The sequence below is a fragment of the Vanacampus margaritifer genome, chromosome 2 (genome assembly GCF_051991255.1).
Source record: "Vanacampus margaritifer isolate UIUO_Vmar chromosome 2, RoL_Vmar_1.0, whole genome shotgun sequence".
NCBI classification, from domain to species: Eukaryota; Metazoa; Chordata; class Actinopteri; order Syngnathiformes; family Syngnathidae; genus Vanacampus; species Vanacampus margaritifer.
In genome coordinates this window covers 4,226,506-4,249,034 of record NC_135433.1, presented here as the reverse complement: position 1 = coordinate 4,249,034, position 22,529 = coordinate 4,226,506, and the positions used below count along the sequence as shown (strand labels likewise).

General features: G+C 39.7%; 1 protein-coding gene across 1 annotated transcript in view; it reads left to right on the top strand.

Annotated features, from left to right (window-relative positions):
- Nucleotides 1-17,527: 17,527 nt before the first annotated feature.
- tnn (tenascin N) overlaps nt 17,528-22,529 on the top strand; it is a 42,704-nt gene continuing 37,702 nt past the window's right edge. The window contains exon 1 of the mRNA XM_077559782.1: nt 17,528-17,638. Coding sequence (XP_077415908.1) covers nt 17,629-17,638 — 10 coding nt within the window. The 5' untranslated portion in view covers nt 17,528-17,628. The remainder of the gene's footprint in view (nt 17,639-22,529) is intronic.

Below are 22,529 nucleotides of genomic sequence, written 5' to 3'. Positions count from 1 at the left end.
ATTGATACAATTGTGCTTAAAAGTTGGATATGTGAACGTATGAGTTTAATGCCCCTAAAATCCAATATACTGTGGCAATTGTTTTGATATTTTCAAAGGTTGAAATTGGCATGAATAGAGATGTACATGTGAATTTTGGTGACGATTCATAGCATTTTTGTGTCCTTAAGTGATGTTTAGCTTTTGCACATTTACTTTATTGGGCATTTTATTGGGCGTTTTGCCGTGCCGGGGGGGGGGGGGGGGGGGGGGCGATTGGTCGCTCAAGACTCCTAGGTTGGCTCTCTGGCCGGTGGCCCCTCGGGGCCCGGGGGGTTGTGCCCTGGTGCTGCCGTGGCCTGGGGGACCCTGGGGGTCTGGACTTGCCTTGTCTGGCCGAAGTTGACGGCTCAGCTCTTTGGTGGAGGTTCTCATGCATGCCAGATCCACCACACCAGCATTTACTGAAACTGAAAAAAAAAAAGAATTTGCTCCTCCCGTTGGTCACTAAATCAGTGGAGGTTGGCATTTGTAGATCTCATTCTGCTTCCTTCCTTCCTTTAGTCCTTCCTCTGGTTTCTTGATATCTCCCTAATCCTGTTGGAATTCAGACGTATCTGGGAACGGTGAATGTTTTTGGATTTGTAATTCTGTGGATGGAGGGTGATGCCTGGATGGTGTTGGATTTCACTTTGCTTCATCTTTCCTTCCTTTGATCCTTTCTCCGGTGTCCTGACAACTTTACAACTCGGGTTTATCTGGTTTAGGTGAAGGGTTTCAGGTTTCAGCTGAGTTAAAGCATGCACGCGCACACACACACGCATGCACACAAAAAAAATCTTTATTTTGACAAGTCTGAAAAATGGTTCAATAAACATCCTTTAAGACATTACAATGTAAAGATTGGCATTTGTATTAAAAAAAAAATTCACAACAATATTTAATATAATATATATAAGATGAATATTGGCTTTGAATATCGGTTATCGACTTCCTTGACTACCGATAATCGTCATCGGCTTTGCGCTAGACTTGCGCTGGGCACGAAATTAGGGCCCTATGAGTCAATATCACCATAAAGTGAATTTGACACTTTCCACTTTAACCCCTAAAAAGGTTGCGATTTTAATCAAATTTTACAGTATATTAAATATTCATTGTATTAAGTAGATCTTCTAGATTTGTCTTTAAAGACGATGATGATGGTTTAAATTCAAATTCAAAAGCTTCCAAAAAGGACCTTCATGCTCAAAAGACTCAAATGGGACTTTTAAATCCAGTTTTCATCATCTGTTTGCTTCCAATATCGGCGGTCCTCGGTTTACGACGGATATACTTTTATGTGTATATTTTACGCATGATCTATTTTTATACACATGATAGTTTCCAATCTCTGGATAAGTCGTGTATGCTGAATACTACTGGGACTGTTTCATCACACTCTTGTAAAGTGAGAGGGACAGATATATCACCAACTTGGTCCATCTGTGTGTTTCTACACTTGCAGCAGTACCAGCAGAATCTTCTGGGTCCAGTGAAGTGGATTTCTCTTATGCGTTGCCAAAGGCAACATTTCTGGAAAAGCAGAAACTCCACGCCTCAGATTTATGTGATGCGGTAAAATTTCTGCGAATTAGATACTCTTTCATTCAAGCATGTGCCAAGTGAAATTGCAAAAGAATGGGTTTGGGTTATTTTTTTTCCCCTTGCGAGGTCATTGAAGAATAACGGCGCAAGCAAGGCTAGTAATGGTAAGAATAATAATAATAAAAGACGATATTGTGCGAGGGGAAGGAATCAAATCTGTGATTATACTTTACTAAAGGGACCACCGGCGCTACAATGTATGGCATGGCGGTCCTCAGGTTTTATGAAAAAAAACCTTTACGAACCGAAAAAATCTGCAAGCGTAATTCCAGGTGTGCGTTCGCAATGCTGAAATCGCTCCCACTTATGTCAAAAGCGGGATGCAAATTTTTGTGAGACGTGTAATACAAACATTCGAGTAGCATTTAGTTTGGCTCTTGTGTATAAATCGATGCACTAGAATTACAATTGTAGATGTAGTTTTTATTTCATTCTATTTTAATTTCTACAATAGGTCTCCAACCTAAATCCTCCAACACAACCGATTGTTCCTGTGTTTGTGCCTGGCAACAGTGCGAGCGTCAGGTCGTTGAGGCTTTGTCTTGACTCAACTCCATGTTGACCTCCACACACATAAGGAGTTGCGATCATAACGTATGGCTAACACAGGGGTCTCCAATCTGCGGCTCTGGAGCCATATGTGGCTCTTTAGTCCTTCTCCTGTGGATCTCTCTCTAAAAAAAAAAGAAGAAGAAAAAAAAGGAGAAATTATTACTATTATTTTACATTTTTATTTTTGGGATAAAATATTCTAAATTCATTAATGATTCAGATTTTAAAAAAAGAATAATGAAATATTCAAAAATGTCAAATCTCAGAAAAAGAGACAAAAGGTAGATAAAAAAAGTTTTTAAAATGTCATAAAAATGTCCAAAAAGTGACCATGAAAAGTCCAAAAAGGAAGAAGAAAAGGAGAATATTACCTTAAAATGTCCATGAAATTGCTTACAAAAGGCAGAAATGAAAACGTTTAAAAAGTAGCTATAAAATGTCCAAAAAACAAAAGACGAAGTCCTGAAAATTACCATAAAATGTCCACAAAATTGCCAAAAATGTCTGAAATTGATGGCCCTAAAGGCAATAAAGGTGGCTGACCCCTGTTCTAACATTTACGATTGTCGAATTATTACGGAGGAGATAGGAGAGGAAAAAAACGCTTAAATTTAGCTGAATCATCAGGATCCTGTATTGGATCTATGAAACTCTGAAGCTCGCTTGTACTGTTTGTGGGGAAGTCAACCCCCATTTTTTTTTGACAATAATATGTTCTATGCAGCCCCACTAAATACGGTATTCTGGTTAATATTGAGTTAGTGGAATATGAGTTAAGAAGCAAAATCCAGCCAATTTTATCCATCTCAGGGGGCGGCCATTTTGCCACTTGCTGTCGACTGAAAATGACATCATAGCGTTGCTCAGGTCTCAGGTAACAACCAATCGCAGCTCAGCTTCAGAAAACAGGTGAACTGTGATTGGTCGTTGCCTGAGCCCTGAGCAACTGTGATGTCATCTTCGGTCGACAGCAAGTGGCAAGATGGCCGCCCCCTTGAGATGGATAAGAATGGCTGGATTTTGCTTCTTAACTCATATTCCACAAATGTAATATTAATCAGAATGTCTTGTTCAGACTAGTGAGATCACATATAACATATTATTGTCAAGAAATGTTTAAGGTTGACTTCCATTTTAAATAAAGGTCATTCACTGCCATTGACAAGTTTACTTGTCAATTGTTTTTCAATGGGGACGCGAGGGGGAGAGTTTGATGCTGCTCTACTGTAAATTTCAAACTTGCAAACGGCTTTACTGATATACAGCTACTAGTAGATAATTTGTGAGTCCACTGGGAGAAACGGCTGATTTTTATGCAAACCTACCTTTTTTTCTAATGAGGATTATAAAAGAACGGAAAAGGGCAGAATGAATTTTTTTTATTTTGGGTGAAAGGAGAGGAGTCTGTTCTTTGATTTGATAGTATAAGTTTTGAACACAAAATCCCGTGGGTCTTGAAAATGTCCAAATGTTCTTTTATGTCTAGCAGTTGAGGATGAGACCTATTTTTCTCCTCACTTGGGACGGCTTACAGCAGGTGAGAAGGGAGTTAGGGCAGTAAAAAAACAAAAACAAAAAAAAAAACATACTGAACAATGTCAAGAACAAGATTGTGGAGCAGAGGTCAGAATTTTACGAGGACCGGTCTAACCATGACGGATGAGTATCCACTAGGGCAGAGGTGGGCATCGAGGGCCGGAGTCCTGCAGGTTTTGCATGTTGCCCCTCTCCAACACAGCTGATATATAATCAGCTCATCAGCAAGCTCTGCATAAGCCTGATAACGATCCTGTTGATTGGAATCAGCTTGCGTTGGAAGTGAGAAACCTCCAAAACCTGCAGGACTCTGGCCCTCGAGGACCGAGATTGCCCACCTCTGCACTAGGGAGAGCAAGCGTAGATGTACTGGTAGTCAGTCAATCGCAATGGACACACAACAACTACACACACACACATGTGTTCTAATGTGTTTGCAGTCATTGCATTGCGGCATTAGACATGCTAGTCCAGCAATAAAGCCCATTTTCTAATCAAGATAAAAAAAAAAAAAGTAATTAATTAATTAATAGAATGTTTTAATTCTCTATCCATCTATCTATCTATCTAGCTAGCTAGCGACATAGAACTAGATTATCAAGATAAATACTAAAAATAAATGCATAAATATAATATTTTAATTATCTATCCATTCATCCATCCATCTAGCTAGCTAGCTAACTAGATTAAGATAGTAATAGGTACAATAGGTAATCTAGCTAGCTAGCCATTGAAAAATAGCTAATCTTTTTCTCTCTAAATATAATATTTTAATTATCTATCCATTCATCCATCCATCTAGCTAGCTAGCTAACTAGATTAAGATAGTAATAGGTACAATAGGTAATCTAGCTAGCTAGCCATTGAAAAATAGCTAATCTTTTTCTCTCTAAATATAATATTTTAATTATCTATCCATTCATCCATCCATCTAGCTAGCTAGCTAACTAGATTAAGATAGTAATAGGTACAATAGGTAATCTAGCTAGCTAGCCATTGAAAAATAGCTAATCTTTTTCTCTCTAATTAAGAGGTTGGTTGGGGTTAAATCAAACCAAATATTGTTGCTGTGTTTCATCAAGAGGATTTAAGAGTTTTGACCGCTAAATTATGGCTTTGGCAGTGAAGCGAACGGTGTGAAATAAAAGGGAATATGGCATAGTGTTTCCTTGAAGGCGTTCAAACAACCATTTAAAAAGATACATCACCTGCTGTGACAAGAGTCAAGATCCTGTTGATTGGAATCAGCTTGCGTTGGAAGTGAGAAACCTCCAAAACCTGCAGGACTCTGGCCCTCGAGGACCGAGATTGCCCACCTCTGCACTAGGGAGAGCAAGCGTAGATGTACTGGTAGTCAGTCAATCGCAATGGACACACAACAACTACACACACACAAGTGTTCTAATGTGTTTGCAGTCATCCGACAATATATAGAGTATTGATTTGATACTGATGATAGATTGTGTGTGTGTGTGTGTGTGTGTGTGTGTTCATGGAGAGACGGCTGAGCACACAGAAGGAACAATTCAGTAAACTTGAATGGCCTTGACTTGTTTGTCCTTAAATTGACTTTATCTCGTCTCCAACCTCTGATGTGACGACTCACACATATTTAGAAGATAAAAAAAAAAAAACGCCTCTGAGCCATTCAGCAAATGTAAACACATCAAATCTTTTCCTGCGCTTCCCCTAAATCAAATCATGTCGTTTCCACGTAAACATGCTGCAAACTCTTTTTTTTTTTTGTTCCATGCTTGAAACGGATGGAAATAAGTTGATATTGTAATGATGTCAAGTTTGTTAGCGGAATAACCTGCAGACAAGCCAGACATGAGGCTTTCAAACGCCTCTTTTCATGTGGTGACGCTATTTGGAGTCGTCTGTCGCTTCTCATTTGCCATCAAGTAGCTTGGACGGCAATTGGGCTTCATAAACTGCTTCCAGATTCACAAGGAAACACGCAATCAGTGGCACTGTGCTGCCCCTTGGGGGCTCGGCTGTTTGATTTAAGGTTAGCGCTTACATATATAATTATCCTGCGTTTAAATTCCGTGTATTACAATGTTGTCTTTTAAACACTTGCATAGGAAAATGCTTTCTTACAACTTGAAGTATATACAAGTTGGATGGCATGGACAAAAGTATTGAGACACGCCTCTAATTTATCAATCATGGCTGTAGGTTTTCATTTCATTTCTAGCGTTTATGTAATTCATTAATTTATAAATGAAAAAAGACAATGAAATATAAAACAAATGTCTTCGATGTAGAATGAAAAGGAGCAGGATGAAGACAAGTCCCCAGTGTTCAGTTATAAAAAAAATTTTTTTTAAAAACAACAACATAAACAAATAAATAAATAAATAAAATAAAATTGTGTGACAGCTTGTCGCACATAGTCACATGACTTTTGTTCTCAATTTACAATTTAGTTTTGACATTCATAATAACAAAGATGACAGCGGCACAATGATCACACCTAATTTACCTATTTCATATTTCTTTAACAAGCTGGATTTAGTTATTCGTTTAAATGTCATTTTTGACTTGGATTCTTTGGTTTCTTTTAGTCACGTTGTTCCATCAGTCTGGTCCTGCAACTTGTTTTTTAAAGATTTGTGTTCCTTTTCACTTATACTTGCTTTCTCTTTCAAATCTTTTTTGAATATTCAATGGCAAGGTTTTGTTGCGAGCCTTCCTCAATTCATAAAATGTCAACAATTTTAACTGAAGAAATAATGCATTTGTCCATCCATCCATCATCTAACGCTTATCCGGGGTCGGGTCGCGGGGGCAGCAGCTTTAGCAGGGAAGCCCAGACTTCCCTCTCCCCAGCCACTTCAACCAACTCCTCCGACAGGATCCCAAGGCGTTCCCAGGCCAGCCGAGAGACATAGTCTCGCCAGCGTGTCCTGGGTCCTCCCCGGGGCCTCCTGCTGGTGGGACATGCCCGGAACACCTCTCCATGGATGCGTCCAGGAGGCATCCGAACCAGATGCCCGAGCCACCTCAACTGGTTCCTCTCAACGCGGAAGAGTAGCGTCTCGACACTGAGTCCCTCCCGGATGACACTGCTCCTCCTGAATCCGAGATTCGACTTCCCGACGGACTCTCCTCTCCAGCACCTCTGAATAGAGTGTGATCCCTCTATAGTTGGAACACACCCCCCGGTCCCCCTTCTTAAAAAGGGGGACCACCACCCTGGTCTGCCAATCCAGAGACACTGTCCCCGATGTCCACGCGATGTTGTAGAGGCGTGTTAACCACGACAGCCCCACAACATCCAGAGCCTTTAGGAACTCCTGGCGAATCTCATCCACCCCCGGGGCCTTGTCACCGAGGAGCTTTCCAACCACCTCAGTGATAGGGGACCCCACCTCAGAGTCCCCAGACCCTGCTTCTTTAAAGGAAGACGTGTCGGTGGAATTGAGGAGGTCTTCGAAGTACTCTCCCCACCGATTCACGACGTCCCGATTTGAGATCAGCAGCACCCCATCTCCACTATACACAGTGTTAATGGTATACACTGCTTTCCTCTCCTGAGATGCCGGATGGTGGACCAGAATTTTTTTGAAGCCGTCCGGAATTCTTTTTCCATGGCCTCACCGAGTTTTTCCACAGCGACCGCCGAAGCTACATTCCGCTTGGCCAGCCGGTACCTGTCAGCTGCCTCCGGAGTCCCACAGGCCAAAAGAGCCCAATAGGACTCCTTCTTTAGCTTGACGGCATCCCTTACCGCTGGTGTCCACCAGCACCAACAACCTTACGGCCACAGCTCCGATCAGCCGCCTCAACAATGGAGGCGCGGAACATGGTCCACTCGGACTCAATGTCCCTCGCCTTCCTCGAGACAGGGAGAAGTTCTGCCGGAGGTGGGTGTTGAAACTCTTTCTGACAGGGGATTCTGCCAGACGTTCCTAGCAGACCTTCACAATACTTTTGGGTCTGCCAGGTTGGACCAGCATCTTACCTCGCCATCAGCGCCAACACACCACCAGTTGGTGATCAGTTGGCATCTCCGCCCCTCTCTTCACCCGAGTGTCCAACTCCGACGACACGACTACAAAGTTGATCATCGATCTGCGACCCAGGGTGTCCTGGTGCCAAGTGCACGAGGACACCTTTGTGTTTGAACATGGTGTTCGTTATGGACAGTCCGTGGCGAGCACAGAAGTCCAATAACAAAACACCGCTCGGGTTCTGATCGGATTCCTCACAATCACGCCCCTCCAGATCTCACTGTCATTGCCCACGTGAGCGTTGAAGTCCCCCAGCAGAACGAGGGAGTCCCCAGAGGGAGGCTACCCTCTCGTTTACTAGGGTAAACCCCAACGTAGCCGGGGGGCAATAAGTATGCCCACACCTGCTCTTTCGTTTCTCACCGTGGGTAACTCCAGAATGGAAGAGAATCCAGCCCCTCTCGAGAGGATTGCTACCAGAACCCAAGCTGTGTGTGGAGGTGAATCCGACTATATCTAGTCGGCACTTCTCTGCCTCGCACACCAGCTCGGTTCTCCTACCCTGTCAGAGAGGTGACATTCCATGTCCATGTTGAAGGTGGATTAGTGGTTAGCAAATTTGCCTCACGGTTCTAAGGTTGTGGGTTTGAATACGGGTACTGGCCTTCCTGTACAATGACAATAAAGATTCAACTTCGTCCCGCATTATTCATGTAGCTCTAATGGTCCCAAAACATTTGTCCACATCCTAACTTGTAACATGACAGGTGATGCCAACTTAACGCCCCTGGCTGCACATTATTGAGATGCTCTGAGCAAACAAAACAGTAATGAACATTAGCATTAAATCAGACTGTGACACTTTTGGCAGGAGCGGGGATTTGTCCCGTTAATTACGGAGCAACGCCCTAGACGCCGAAATTCATTCTGTAAAGAACAGCTGGGTGTTCTCGCATTCGGCAGTCGTCAAGAGGAATAAGCTAGCGCCATGAAGCAGTGGAGCGATTTATCTTGGCTCGAAGGGACAGAGAATGAAGGTAAAGCTCTGCAGCAGGTGTGCAGGAGCGCTCAACCAATTGCTTCCTCCAATAAGCAAAGGCGTAATCTGACAGCAATGTTTACAACTTCATCTATCATGAATTCATATTGTAATTAACGATATTACCTGCATTCGACTCGTTTATCAGATTAATGGTGCAACTATAAACAGAAATGTTCATGTTGTTGCATTGCGGCATTAGACATGCTAGTCCAGCAATAAAGCCCATTTTCTAATCAAGATATAAAAAAAAAAAAAAGTAATTAATTAATTAATAGAATGTTTTAATTCTCTATCCATCTATCTATCTATCTATCTATCTAGCTAGCTAGCGACATAGAACTAGATTATCAAGATAAATACTAAAAATAAATGCATAAATATAATATTTTAATTATCTATCCATTCATCCATCCATCTAGCTAGCTAGCTAACTAGATTAAGATAGTAATAGGTACAATAGGTAATCTAGCTAGCTAGCCATTGAAAAATAGCTAATCTTTTTCTCTCTAAATATAATATTTTAATTATCTATCCATTCATCCATCCATCTAGCTAGCTAGCTAACTAGATTAAGATAGTAATAGGTACAATAGGTAATCTAGCTAGCTAGCCATTGAAAAATAGCTAATCTTTTTCTCTCTAAATATAATATTTTAATTATCTATCCATTCATCCATCCATCTAGCTAGCTAGCTAACTAGATTAAGATAGTAATAGGTACAATAGGTAATCTAGCTAGCTAGCCATTGAAAAATAGCTAATCTTTTTCTCTCTAAATATAATATTTTAATTATCTATCCATTCATCCATCCATCTAGCTAGCTAGCTAACTAGATTAAGATAGTAATAGGTACAATAGGTAATCTAGCTAGCTAGCCATTGAAAAATAGCTAATCTTTTTCTCTCTAAATATAATATTTTAATTATCTCTCCATTCATCCATCCATCTAGCTAGCTAGCTAACTAGATTAAGATAGTAATAGGTACAATAGGTACTCTAGCTAGCTAGCCATTGAAAAATAGCTAATCTTTTTCTCTCTAATTAAGAGGTTGGTTGAGGTTAAATCAAACCAAATATTGTTGCTGTGTTTCATCAAGAGGACTTAAGAGTTTTGACCGCTAAATTATGGCTTTGGCAGTGAAGCGAACGGTATGAAATAAAAGGGAATATGGCATAGTGTTTCCTTGAAGGCGTTCAAACAACCATTTAAAAAGATACATCACCTGCTGTGACACGAGTCTGTTGCCTAACAGGAAACAAAGACATTTCTGTGAAAGTATAAGTTCCTGGATGGAATACTTTCGCATTTCCCGTGAAGTACTGTTATCGTCATCAGATGCATGTATGAATACAAACTCAGTTGGTCTGTTTGGCATTCACCGCACCCCCCCCCCCCCCCTCTCTGAATTTTTTTTGGACTGGACAGACAACAGCAGATGGCAAGTGATCAGAATTTAAAGTGAAGTCAAAATATCTCCAGTCAAATGAGATGAAATGTTGCCAAAACTATTCCAATGGAATTCCTTGTGGAATCAGGTGAGACCTTCCTCGAACACAGCACGGTATCGCATACAAATGTGGTGACGAGTTTGCAGTTTGACAGATGCTGGTGCATTCCTTAGTGGGAATCAACTTACTTCATCTTCAGTCCTTTTAGCCAAAAGTTAGCTCTTATTCTATAAGCACTAACATCTCTTTCTGATGGGAAAAATAATTCCACACGTGTGATATGATAGCAATTTTTTCTTTTCTTAAAACACTAGTAAAAAAAAACTCCATCAAGGGAAACTAAATGAGCTGCTTCCAGTGTTATATTTAACTTTGGAAGGAAGTGTAAATTCTTGATAATGATTGTGTCATTATGGAGCATCCGGTTGTCTCGCTGCCTGGACTTCAGAGCACTTGTTTCTAAACACACAGTGAGAAAGCTTGTAGGCCTCTTAGTGGCATTCACTTTCATTATTCTGCTCCATATATTCACATGCGATGAGAAATGTTGACATTTAGTAATAAATGTAAAAAATAAAATCGCAGTGTTTTTCCATCCTGCTTTGACTCCGTCCCACTGTTTACACCAGCATCATGTCAGCTATCACCAGCTAATTGTTAGGCGAAAAACCCTCCGTACGCTACCTGTCAAGAGGCGCGTTTTTTTTTTTTTTTAATTTGCCCACAACACATGCACAGCTGACTGCCACTGAAGTAAAAATCTTGCAGTTCCTTTCACTGCAAATACACTTTGCGCGTCCGCCAATCTAAAAAAAAAAATGTCCAAAAGTGCCTTGAAATACGAGTGAGCTGAGTTTTTTTTTTTTTTTTTTAGATACAGCCCAACAATTTTTTTTTTTACTTTGATGTGAAGATAAAAATTTGACATTACGAGTGCTGTAGGAGGAACTCGATTCAGCTCACTTCACAACAAGCAGCAGTTTGACAGATAGTCAACAGTTGTTAAAGAAATGAGGCTTCGAGCTGTTTATTGCCATTTCCTGTTTAAACTTACTGTTAAGCTTAACATAAAACAAAGCAAATTGCAAATTGTGAATTTAACCACCACATAACTTTGTGTTAGATAAGTCTGTTCAACTTAATGCTAACAAACAACTCAAAATGTCAAAGACATATATGATTGTCAGTGTTTCCTCTAGGATTTTTTTCAGCAGCAGGAGGCAGGCCATTTTTGGGTTGTGAAAAATCGGTAGATTATTTTTATTTTTTTTTACGTCGTGCCTGACAGAAATTAATTTGTCAAAAGAGGGGGGGGGGGGATCGGTGGTGTCTGGGGCTCTACACTAACTTTTAAACTATTTTTTTCAGATGCACTGCACAGGATTTGGCCGCACCATTTTTGGGGAGGTGCAACATGGCCATATTTGCTGATGTACAATCGTCTCAATTTGCATACCGTAGGTTCATATGACGTAAAGATTGACAGTGCAAGATATTTTACTGTAACAACTGTTTGCAACAAGCAGCGGCTGGCAAAACAAGTCAATTATTTGATATAACTTTAAAAGAAAACCATGAGGGGGGTTGGGGGGGAGTTGGAAGCCTAGTTATTAGATTAGGTATTGTAAACATAAGTCAATAGATGTACCATTGATTGTATTTTGGTAAAATAGCAAAATGATTTCACCCCATCACTCCTTTTTAACAGGGATGTGATTTTTCCGCTAATTCGCAGAATTCCGCTTTTTTTTATCTCCCCCCCCCCCCAAAAAAAAAATCGTTTTTTTTTTTTTTTTTTTTCATTGTGTATGCACATGACTCCGACAGATAACATCTTCTGCTATAACAAAGACATTTGTGGTATGCTCTAATATGAGTTACTTTTCATTTGGTCATGATACAATTATTTGTTCATGAAATTTGAACCCCTCAACATTATTTATGTGTTAACTTAGTAATCACATTAGTTAGATATGATGATATTCTCAGTGATAGTTTTTAAAAGCAAAGGCAGTCCAATGTTTTTGAATGTGACTGATTTTGAGTTGACTAAAACTGCCATTTTATATGGGATAGTTCAATATACATTGAAAATTTATGCTGTTGTTTTGTCTATTTCTTTGTCATGTGAGTGCATTGAAAGTACTTAAAAACACGGAAAACCCATGAGCTCCGGGGGGCTCCTGGACCTAGCTGGGTGCCAGCGGCCCCCAGACCCCCGGCTAAATTTTCAGATAATTTCACTTTGGTCAAATCACATCCCTGTTTTTAAATATGTCAGCTTTTATAGATTGATAGAAAGCCTACATTGTTTACATATTTGCCATTTTTAACATCTAATACATTGATGGACTTCTTTCTGTGTGAGTATGAAATGTCCGAATGCATTTGAATGCATCGCACGTCAATGTTTACATTACATTAGCGGCTAACTGCTAACGCCGGAGACTTGTGCTAGCCGTATCATAAAATGATGCCCTCAATTGCTTTAATTGGAAATTTGAAGGTTTAGGAATGGCAGGGGCGCCGCCGCTGAATGAATGAATGCTGATTGTTTTATACAGTCCTCAACTTACGAACACGGAGGGTTCCGAGAGGTTCCATGTTTAAAATGTTTGTCACTCTAAAAACAACTTCACTTGACAAGCTCCTTTCCACTCCAGCTCACACTAGTGTGAATCCCTAAAATATATTAACAGCCATCCCTCCCTCTGTCAGGGTAAAGTACTGGCAACCTTGACATTGGGAGGTCTAACAGCGACAATTATGATGCCCGAAGCTCTTTTGTGCTTATTTTAAATAGATCCTTCTCCCTGTTGACTCTTGATCCTAAATGAAGCTTTCCTTGGCTTTTTTCCTCCTTGAAACAAGCCTTTATCCAGTCATCCTTTTTTTGCTGAACACATGATTTCACCCCCCGTCCTCTTGCCACCATAACCAAAACCTTACACAAGACTAATATTATTCAAGGTACAGAAAGTATTGCGCTGATGGAAAAGTGAGCAGTGTGTGGAGAGGGCTGAGTCCATTGTGGGGGGGTTTGGGGGTGGGGGGGGGGGCAAAGAAAAATTAAATCAAAACATTCAAAGCTGCTCAAAAGTGCTCTCCTCCTTCACTTCCTCCTCTTTGAATCCCACAAGGAGAGGAGACACTCCCAAATTACTGCCCATTGGCCTGCAGGCAATTGCGAAGAGTGTTTAACAACTCAAGCGGGAGAGAGAGAGAGAGAGAGAGAGAAAATCATCTCCAGTGGTGAGGAGGTCTTGGATTCATCAACAGGTGACACAAGAGGGAATTCTACAATCAAGGGTGAGGAAATAGTTTTATAATCATTGCATCTAATTGTTCAATTGCATGCAGTTGTTGCTGGTGGTTGAAATTCTGACAACATGAATGAATGTCTCGTCATCTTAAAACACGCGAGCGAGTGTTGAGCAGCTACTGTGTTTTTATTCTGTTAAATGTGCTTATTTGAGGCAAAATCATTTCGATTACCCCCAAAAAATTATAGATATACATTGACCAAACTCTTTAATAGATACACCTGCCCAATATAAGTTTTAATATTACATTTCCATTGTGAAGGTTGTTTTAATTTAACTCTATAACGTAATGTTTATTCATTTTTTTATTAATTCATTTTTGAGTGTTTGATATTTTTTGGACTGTTGACTGTGTGGACTGTGTCGACGTATCCCTAATATTTTTACACTCAAGCAATATTAACACTGCAACACAAAAGTAACATTTTTATCAGAGTAAAGAGTATCTGCTTCAGGGTTAAAAAGTCACATTTTTAAAGACCCCTTTAACGCCGCCTCAATCAAATTAAAGACCTCTCCTTCACTAAAATTGTTTGAAATGGGCTCAATCTTAACTACACAAATCGTTAAAGCAATTTGTTATTTTTGACATTTTCAGCTATGAAACTTTTTTTTAACAGTGACTGTAATTTGAATTTACAAATTAATTGAATTATTTAGTAAATTTTCTATTTAGTACATATATATATATATATAAACTTAATATAAAATGTTCTATTTATCCGTATCACGATTCATACGTCACGATTTGATTCGATGCCGATTAATCCCAATACGAATCTATAAATTGATTATTGCTACTTTTTTCCGCTTGTACTCAAATTTAGAAAATACTAATGAGTAAACTTGTACATGTAAAATGTAAGATTTATATGAAAATGTATTTATTTATCTGAAACTTTAGGCTTATAACTGAGCCACTGTATTTAAAAACAGGCTGCAGTTTGAACAGCACTGAAATCAAATATTAAGGCTTAATATTCCGTTAATATAACATTCTTTTCTTCCACGCTTAAAGTGTGAACCCTAACCTTGAGTAACACATTATTGTTGAATATTTCCATCAAAAAGTGATAAAAATCGATTCGGCCACATATTGGATCGATTCGAAAATTGTGCACTGTAACATCCTGATATATTGCTGAATGGATTTTTTTATATATATATATATATATATATATATATATATATATATATATATATATATATATATATATATATATATATATATAATTATTATTATTATTATTATTATTTTCTTTTCTTTTTTATTACTCACAGGATTTTACAGTACTAAAGGTAAGTCGAAATAATATTTCCATAAATCCGGAGAATTTGAGTTCCTCCGAAAAGAGACCTACCATCCAGTTAATAGCCCCGTTTTGTGAGATAATCCTTTATTACCCGTCAACGCTCATTTCCCTTAAGATGCTAACACGTTAAAGGGTAGATATTCATAATAAAGAGGAGCAGATTGGATTGCTTTAAGGTGGCTGCTGATCCCGTAAATTTACATTTAATGCTACCGTGCACGGCTCAGGGGACCTCCACAAGCCCTGGAAATGAGTTCCAGATGTCGGCCCTCAGCCATGTACGCTGTAAAGCCAGGCAGACAGAGGGTCCCACATCCCTGAGTGAGTGGGCCGCTTATAAAAAAAAAGGCCTTCAGGTTGCATAATGCGGCAGCTTTCACGGCGGCGGCTCATCAGCTTAACTTCTCACCTGACGGCCCCGCAGACAAAAGCTCTGCCCTTGAACGATAAACACTCACTTCCCTTTTCATGGTTTGTCTTGCCAGGGGTTGTGTCTGGGGGATCGCTGACCCCGTGCAAAGACGCCATATTGGGCTGCGTCATTGGGTTTGTTTCTACTTTGTACAGGAGCCCTGCTGACCACCAGCATAGAAAAGTAACCACACAAGATATTCATGAGGCGAAGCTCGCCCTTGTGAACCCGCATTCATTCATCCAAAAATCACAACGTACGTCAGCATTTTCCCTCCCTTCAGATCAAAATAAGCAACGGCTTGATTCTCTGATGTCCCTGAAAGATTTTCTCCCTGAAAGATTTTCCTGAGTGATTATTCTACGGTGTGGTTTGCTTTTAGAGTGATCCTTTGCTCCCTTCCGGTCAGAGTCAGCAAAAGACGGACTGTCGCATGTTTTAAGATTATCCTGACAGATTATCATGTGGTGTGCGGTGTGTTAAAAGTGATCATTTGTGATTGAGTGCAATCGAAACAGCAAGGACAGGTAAAGCAAGATATTTTCCAATCAGCGTCAGCAAAAACTACTACACAGATATCTATAAGAACACAACATGGCTGAAGGCGGAGTCGGCAGCATTGTCACTGGTCGGCCATTTTAGGACAGGGGACTACTCTGGTCTCGTAACTCGCTAAATTCTTGATGGATTTACAAACCCATTGGTTTATTACAAACTAGGCTCAAAACTGGGAATGTTCCAGTGAAACTGGGACATCCGGCGCCCCTATTTTAACGTGGCTATGATTCATGCAGAATTTTTAAATTTGAGATTTAAAAAAAACAAACATGTCATAGTTCTTTGTGTCATCTCTTTTGTCATATCTAACAGAAAAAATGAAAATTGGTTGAGAATTTGGGGGGGGGGGCAGCAATTTCAAATTCCGCGCTCCATTGACTGTAATGTTATGCAAAGCAGCTCAGTCCCAAGATGGCCGGCCTGTGACGACGTTACTTCTCATTGGCTCAGAGGCCATCTTGTCTACTCTCTTTTTTTTGTATATTCCGGCAGTCTGGATGCCCTTTTGGCACCATGCTGCCACTTACAAGTCGGTTTTGGTACTACGCCAAGGTTGAGGTATCATTTCTATGTGTGGCGTGTCGTGTTGAGCCTCTCGAGAACACCGCATACCAAAAGGGCAGTAAGAAGAACAAATATGGCAATTTTATACTCATTTATGTTTTAAAAATCGGTTAAAACCCTTTCAAAATCCAAATATTGTCAATATTCCGGTTTTTTGAAGGCTATGTAAAAACGCACAAAAACTCGAATATGACCCCTGAGTTACCCCTTTTGAATACAGGAACTACTTTGTATGTGCGGCGCCATATCACTCACTTGCCTAACTTCAACAAATTCGATTTTCATTTTCACATCATTTTCTGTTTCTACGGAGAAAATGTCCACAGTGTGTATATATGCACACATATATACGTGTATACCAGGGATGTGATTTTTCCGCTAATTCGCGGAATTCTGCTTTTTTTATCTCCCCCCCAAAAAAAAAAAATTCCGATTTTTTTTTTAGTAGTTCATTGTGTATGCACATGACTCCGACAGATAACATCTTCTGCTATAACAAAGACATTTGTGGTATGCTCTAAAATGAGTTACTTTTCATTTGGTCATGATACAATTATTTGTTCATGAAATTTGAACTCTTCAACATTATTTATGTGTTAACTTAGTAATCACATTAGTTAGATATGATGATATTCTCAGTGATAGTTTTTAAAAGCAAAGGCAGTCCAATGTTTTTGAATGTGACTGATTTTGAGTTGACTAAAACTGCCATTTTATATGGGATAGTTCAATATACATTGAAAATTTATGCTGTTGTTTTGTCTATTTCTTTGTCATGTGAGTGCATTGAAAGTACTTAAAAACACGGAAAACCCATGAGCTCCTGGACCTAGCTGGGTGCCAGCGGCCCCCAGACCCCCGGCTAAATTTTCAGATAATTTCACTTTGGTCAAATCACATCCCTGGTATACGTGTCCATGCGTCTGGCGCACAACCCACCAGAAATACACGAGCGGAGGTAAACAAACGTGACCATGCAGCAAAGGACCACACTTGTTAGCCCGAATGTTTCACAATATACGGAATTTTGACCTTAACCCGAATATTGACTGCATGTAAACATAGTCATTGAACGTCGGTACGTGTGAATCGCCTTCCGGGTCAATGACTTGCCGGCGGGACGTTGAGCCTTTTGTTTTGAAGCTTAACAGCTCTTTCCCTCTCCTCTTCTGTGTTTGTAGGATGTGTTTGCCTCACACTCTTGTCTTGCTGTCAGGTCAATATTTGTGCATTCGCAGCTTCCAAAACAAACACAGCAGCATCTGTCACCGTCGCTTGTCAGGAAAAGTGTCTATGGGTCCAGGTAGGCGGTACTCAGCACGTACGCTGTAAATACACACGGGGGCCTGGCGCATGTCTTTTAGGTATAGAAAACAGGATAATTGAAACAGAATCGAAAAAATCTTGACAATCATTTGTTCTATGCAGCCCCACTTAGTCTAAATATGGTTACGTATTCTGGTTAATATTATATTTGTGGAATATGAGTTATGAAGCAAAATCCAGCCGTTTTTGTCCATCTCAGGGGGGGCGGCCATTTTGCCACTAGCTGTCGACTGAAGATGACATCACAGTTGCTCAGGTTTTCGGTAACGACCAATCACAGCTCACCTGTTTTCCGAAGCTGAGCTGCGATTGGTTGTTACCTGAGACCTGCGGAACGTTGATGTCATCTTCAGTCGACAGCAAGTGGGCAAAATGGCCGCCCTCTGAGATGGATAAAAATGGGTGGATTTTGATGCTTAACTCATTTTCACTAATTTTAACACAATATTAACCAAAATGCCATATTTAGACTAGTGGGGCTGCATAGAACGTATTATTGTCAATATTTTTTTCCAAGCGGAAAATCACTCTGAAAATCACAGGATAATCACACAGGATAATGAGGACAATCGGACTCTTGCTAACTTTGATCAAAAGGAAAGTGAGGATGTTGAAATGTGCAGAGGTGATAATCCAAGTCCAGAAAGTAAAAAAACCCTGCCACAGTTTGGCTTTACTAGCTAGCTCCCTAGCTAGCTCCCCGGGTACTTGTTTAGCTGCTAGGGAGCTAGCTATCTAGCTAGCTAGCATGAGGGGCTGAAGCCAAACTGTGGCAGGCTTTCTACTTCCTGGTGTATGTGTACCCGATTCCCCCTGCACTCCGTCTTTCTCACTCGCTGCCTGACTTCCTGCGGTGTTTCTCGTCACTCGCACATCCTCACGAAAACAGCCACTTAAGTCGATACGCCGACCGCCACACATGGTCGGCTAAACAGTGATGTCATGACTTGGATTTCTCACAAGGCCGCCGGTCGCCAACCTCAAACCTTTGACCAGTAGCAATTACACCGGTGGCTTGAACGTGACTACGTGAGTTTGAACAGATTCAGCCATGTTTGGAACAGCCAGCCCTGATCAGGACGGCGTTTCCTTTCCACCGGCGGGTGTTGGGCAGATGGCGATAGTTTTACCAGCTATGCAAATAGCAGCGTGACACTATACGGTAAATGGAACAATGGAGGATGTACTTTTCTGTGCGTATGGAACATTTTTTAAGTACTTCACTTTTTCCATATTTCATCATGTTACAGCCTTATTCCAGCCTGCTTCTATTGTTCTTCCTCAGAAATTCCATACGCAACACCATGATGACATTTGGAGATGTTTGCCAATTTATTAAAACGATATATATTTGATTCAATTCAAATCCCTCAAGGTGAAATTCCACTCACGAAAACCAAAATAGAGTGCTGCACCACTTGAGCTTAAGTAGTGGTGACGATGCATTGCTCAAGGGCACCTCAACAGTATCCATTAACTCTTTGACTGCCAGACGTTTTCAGAAAAGGAATGCCGTGGGTGCCAATCGATTTAAGCATTTTTGACTGATATTTCAAGGTCCACAGAAAAGTATGTGTTTGGACTATGGAAACACACATACTACCAAATGAAAGATTGAACTCTCATCTTTCATCAGAAAAAAAAAAGTTTTTCAGTAATCAACAATAGAAAATGGTTAGTTTCGCCTCTGTTTTGAAAAAAACGTCTTTTAACGTCTTTGGCACTCCATAGGATTTTACTAAACGTTATTTAACGTTTTTGGCAGTCAAAGAGATAAACAGACTAAAGTCCCTCAAACAAATAATGGCCAATTAAAAACGTTTTTTTGTCCGCGGTGGGATTCAAATGGGATACATTGAAACTAATGTTATAGAATATCGTCTGTCTACATGTGCTGCTGCACGTTTGTGTTCAATCCTTTGCTTAAAGGGTTTAGCATCACAACATAGATGCTCGTGAGTCGACACAACTTTTGTGAGGTTCGTCTTTTAAATGTGCATTTGTGCATTTGAATGAGGAGAACAACCGAGTCGCTAGTCAGGCCCGTCCACGATTATCCGACAAAGTCTACATTTTCCGCATTGGCTACTTTCAAAAAAGATCCTTTCACAGCACACAGGGGTCAAGTCTTCCCAAAATGAGAATTGCTGTTAATCTGATAATGGTTTCACGATAGCGCCAGGGGGGGAAATCAGCACGTTTACCGACCACTTGATGACATTTCAGCACATGAGGCCAAAGCTCACATTGAGCCCAGTGGGATTATTTGGAGGGGATTTACTTGGAAAAAATTCTTCACCGTCTGTTTTTGCACTTTCTGCTCGATACGGCGACAGAGAGAAATCTGTGAATATTCTTGTCTTGTTTTTCGATTTCGTACTTGCCATTGTGAAGTTCAGCTGAAGCGCTAATATGATGAATGAAGAAGGAAATTGTGGTTTTATTGTCATATAATGCTCACGAAATGTGCGTTTTCCTGCACCTGCCTTTTTGGTTTCCTTCAGAAATGCATGCGTGGCGCAGTTGGGCATATTTTAAAATGTACCTAAGCCAAAAATAATTTGACTTGTCCTACTTTGTATTTTGTTACTCTCTGGTGATTTTTTTTTTTTTATTGTTGCTCAGTGTGATGCAGACAGGTAGAGGCTGCTTGTGCCAACGTTAAACAAATCTCAAGTGCTGTGAATAATAATCAATGAAATATCCTACATGAATAAATTAAGGGATTAAAATCTGAAGAAATTATATTTATTTTTTAAATTTCATTACCAGTTAATTTATTTATCTGTGTTTATACAATTCATAACCTATATTTCGTCCTTTTGATTATTTTATTTTGTCTTGACTTTGTTATTTTCTGGCCAATTTATTAATGTATTTGTGTATGTATTCATTATAATATTTAATAATTTTACTTTAATTAATTTTACCTTAAATAATCCATTTATTTCATAGCTGCACAGGACTTTTAAAAAAATATTAATAACAATGATTAAAGACAATTAATTGATTATCACATAAATCGACAAGCTATTTTGATAACTGGTTAATCGTTTAGAAACCTTGTTTAACTTAAAATGGTCCTAATCCTCGGAATTTCAACCTCTCAACAATAAAAATATTCTCCAGTTTTTGTCATTCTCCATCAAAGCAGACTGATTATCTCTGTGTTCAATCAAAATAAGACGTTTGCAAACATTTGTTTTTTACTTTGAAAAACAATTATATTTAATATTGTGTTATTGAATCAATATTTTTGCCAATTTTCTGATAGATGTCACAGACAAAAACAGTAACGGAATCGGAATTTCCTGTATATAAATGAAGGTATGGTAATTAAATGTTTTTTATACAAGTCATCGAGTTATCGAAAAAATTATTGATAACCATCTTTAGTTGCAGCCCAACTAAAAGGAATTTTCAAACATGCAAGAGACCACAAAATATCAACAAATTAATGAATTATAAATAGTGGAATATTAACTAACTAGATGAAATTCAGCTAGGCTAAATAGCAGCAGAATAGCGTTGATGTTCAATTTTGGATGTTGATAGAGATTTGACATCAGAAAAAACATTTCATAATTACTATGGCTGAGTATTGATTCAAATTTCTTCAATCGTTTCAATTTCGATTCACAAGAGTTCAGTTTGAGTCAGTTTGGATATACTGAGAACCCCCCCCCCCCCCCACCCCGTTCCAGTTCGATTCGATTCACTTCAGTTCAATCCAATATGGAACATCAATTCTTCAAAAAAAAAAAAAAAAAAAAAACCTCCACAAACATTAAATTCCAAATTAAATGTTGCAGATTGCAGATGCACTGGTTAAATTATTTATTAATTAAGGAAAATAACATGTGTTAAGTGTTACACAAACATGGACATCAGCATGGATGAGATGAAGATGTTCCCATAATTTTAATTCAATAATTGTAAATATAAATGAAAAAGATTCAGAATTGCCATAAAGTGCAATTAGTCAGGTATTTTATAAATGTAAGAAAATACTTAATCGAAAAAAAATAATTAATCGATTCATGGTTTTGTAAATCGACATCACGCTTGAAAAATCACTCAATCATCACAGCTCGGCTCAATTGTGACTAAAACTTCAGTCGTCATTCTTCAAGTTAATATCAATGGCCCGGACAAACTTCCACACATTCCCTCATGTCTTTGCAACACAAAGTTAAATTCAGATCGGGGGGGTGGGGGGTCGGTTTACGGGGGGGGGGGGGGGGGGCGATCTTGTGAAAGATGAAGTGTCACTGCTTTTTTCAGAGGTTGTAATTTGCCCTCTTGAGAGAAGCCGCAGCAGGGATTTGGGGTTCACATGACATCATTTTGGCTAAACGCAATGACATCATCATGTTGGAGGACAAGAAAGTGGGCAAAATGAATAGCGCTGCTGCTTTGGTTACAAGGCGTCGGTTTCCTTCCAGAAAGTCGACATCACACAACACAGAACCACACAGCGTGACTGAAGACTTTAGTTCGATTCAGATAAACAAACAGCAACACTGCTAAATACAGAACAACTAATTGCCTGCAGCATTTCCGTTCTCAGTTGACTGTAAAAGCATTGCCGAGGATATTTGAATGTCGCCCCTTTTTCAGCCTGGCAACTGTGCCGGCGCTCCAGTCAGCCGCGACGACAAACATCTGCACAAAGTTCATGCCAAAGATGGAAATGGATAATAACAGTAACAAACAGACGCAGTATGATCCAAATCCATTCTAGGCTGCTTTCTGTTTTAATTTAGCACAGCAAGCGCGCGCATGATTAGGATTTTATCACACTTCATGCCAAATGGCCGATTTAGTCGATTCATTATCCGTACGGCCGACGAGCACCCGCAAAAGTT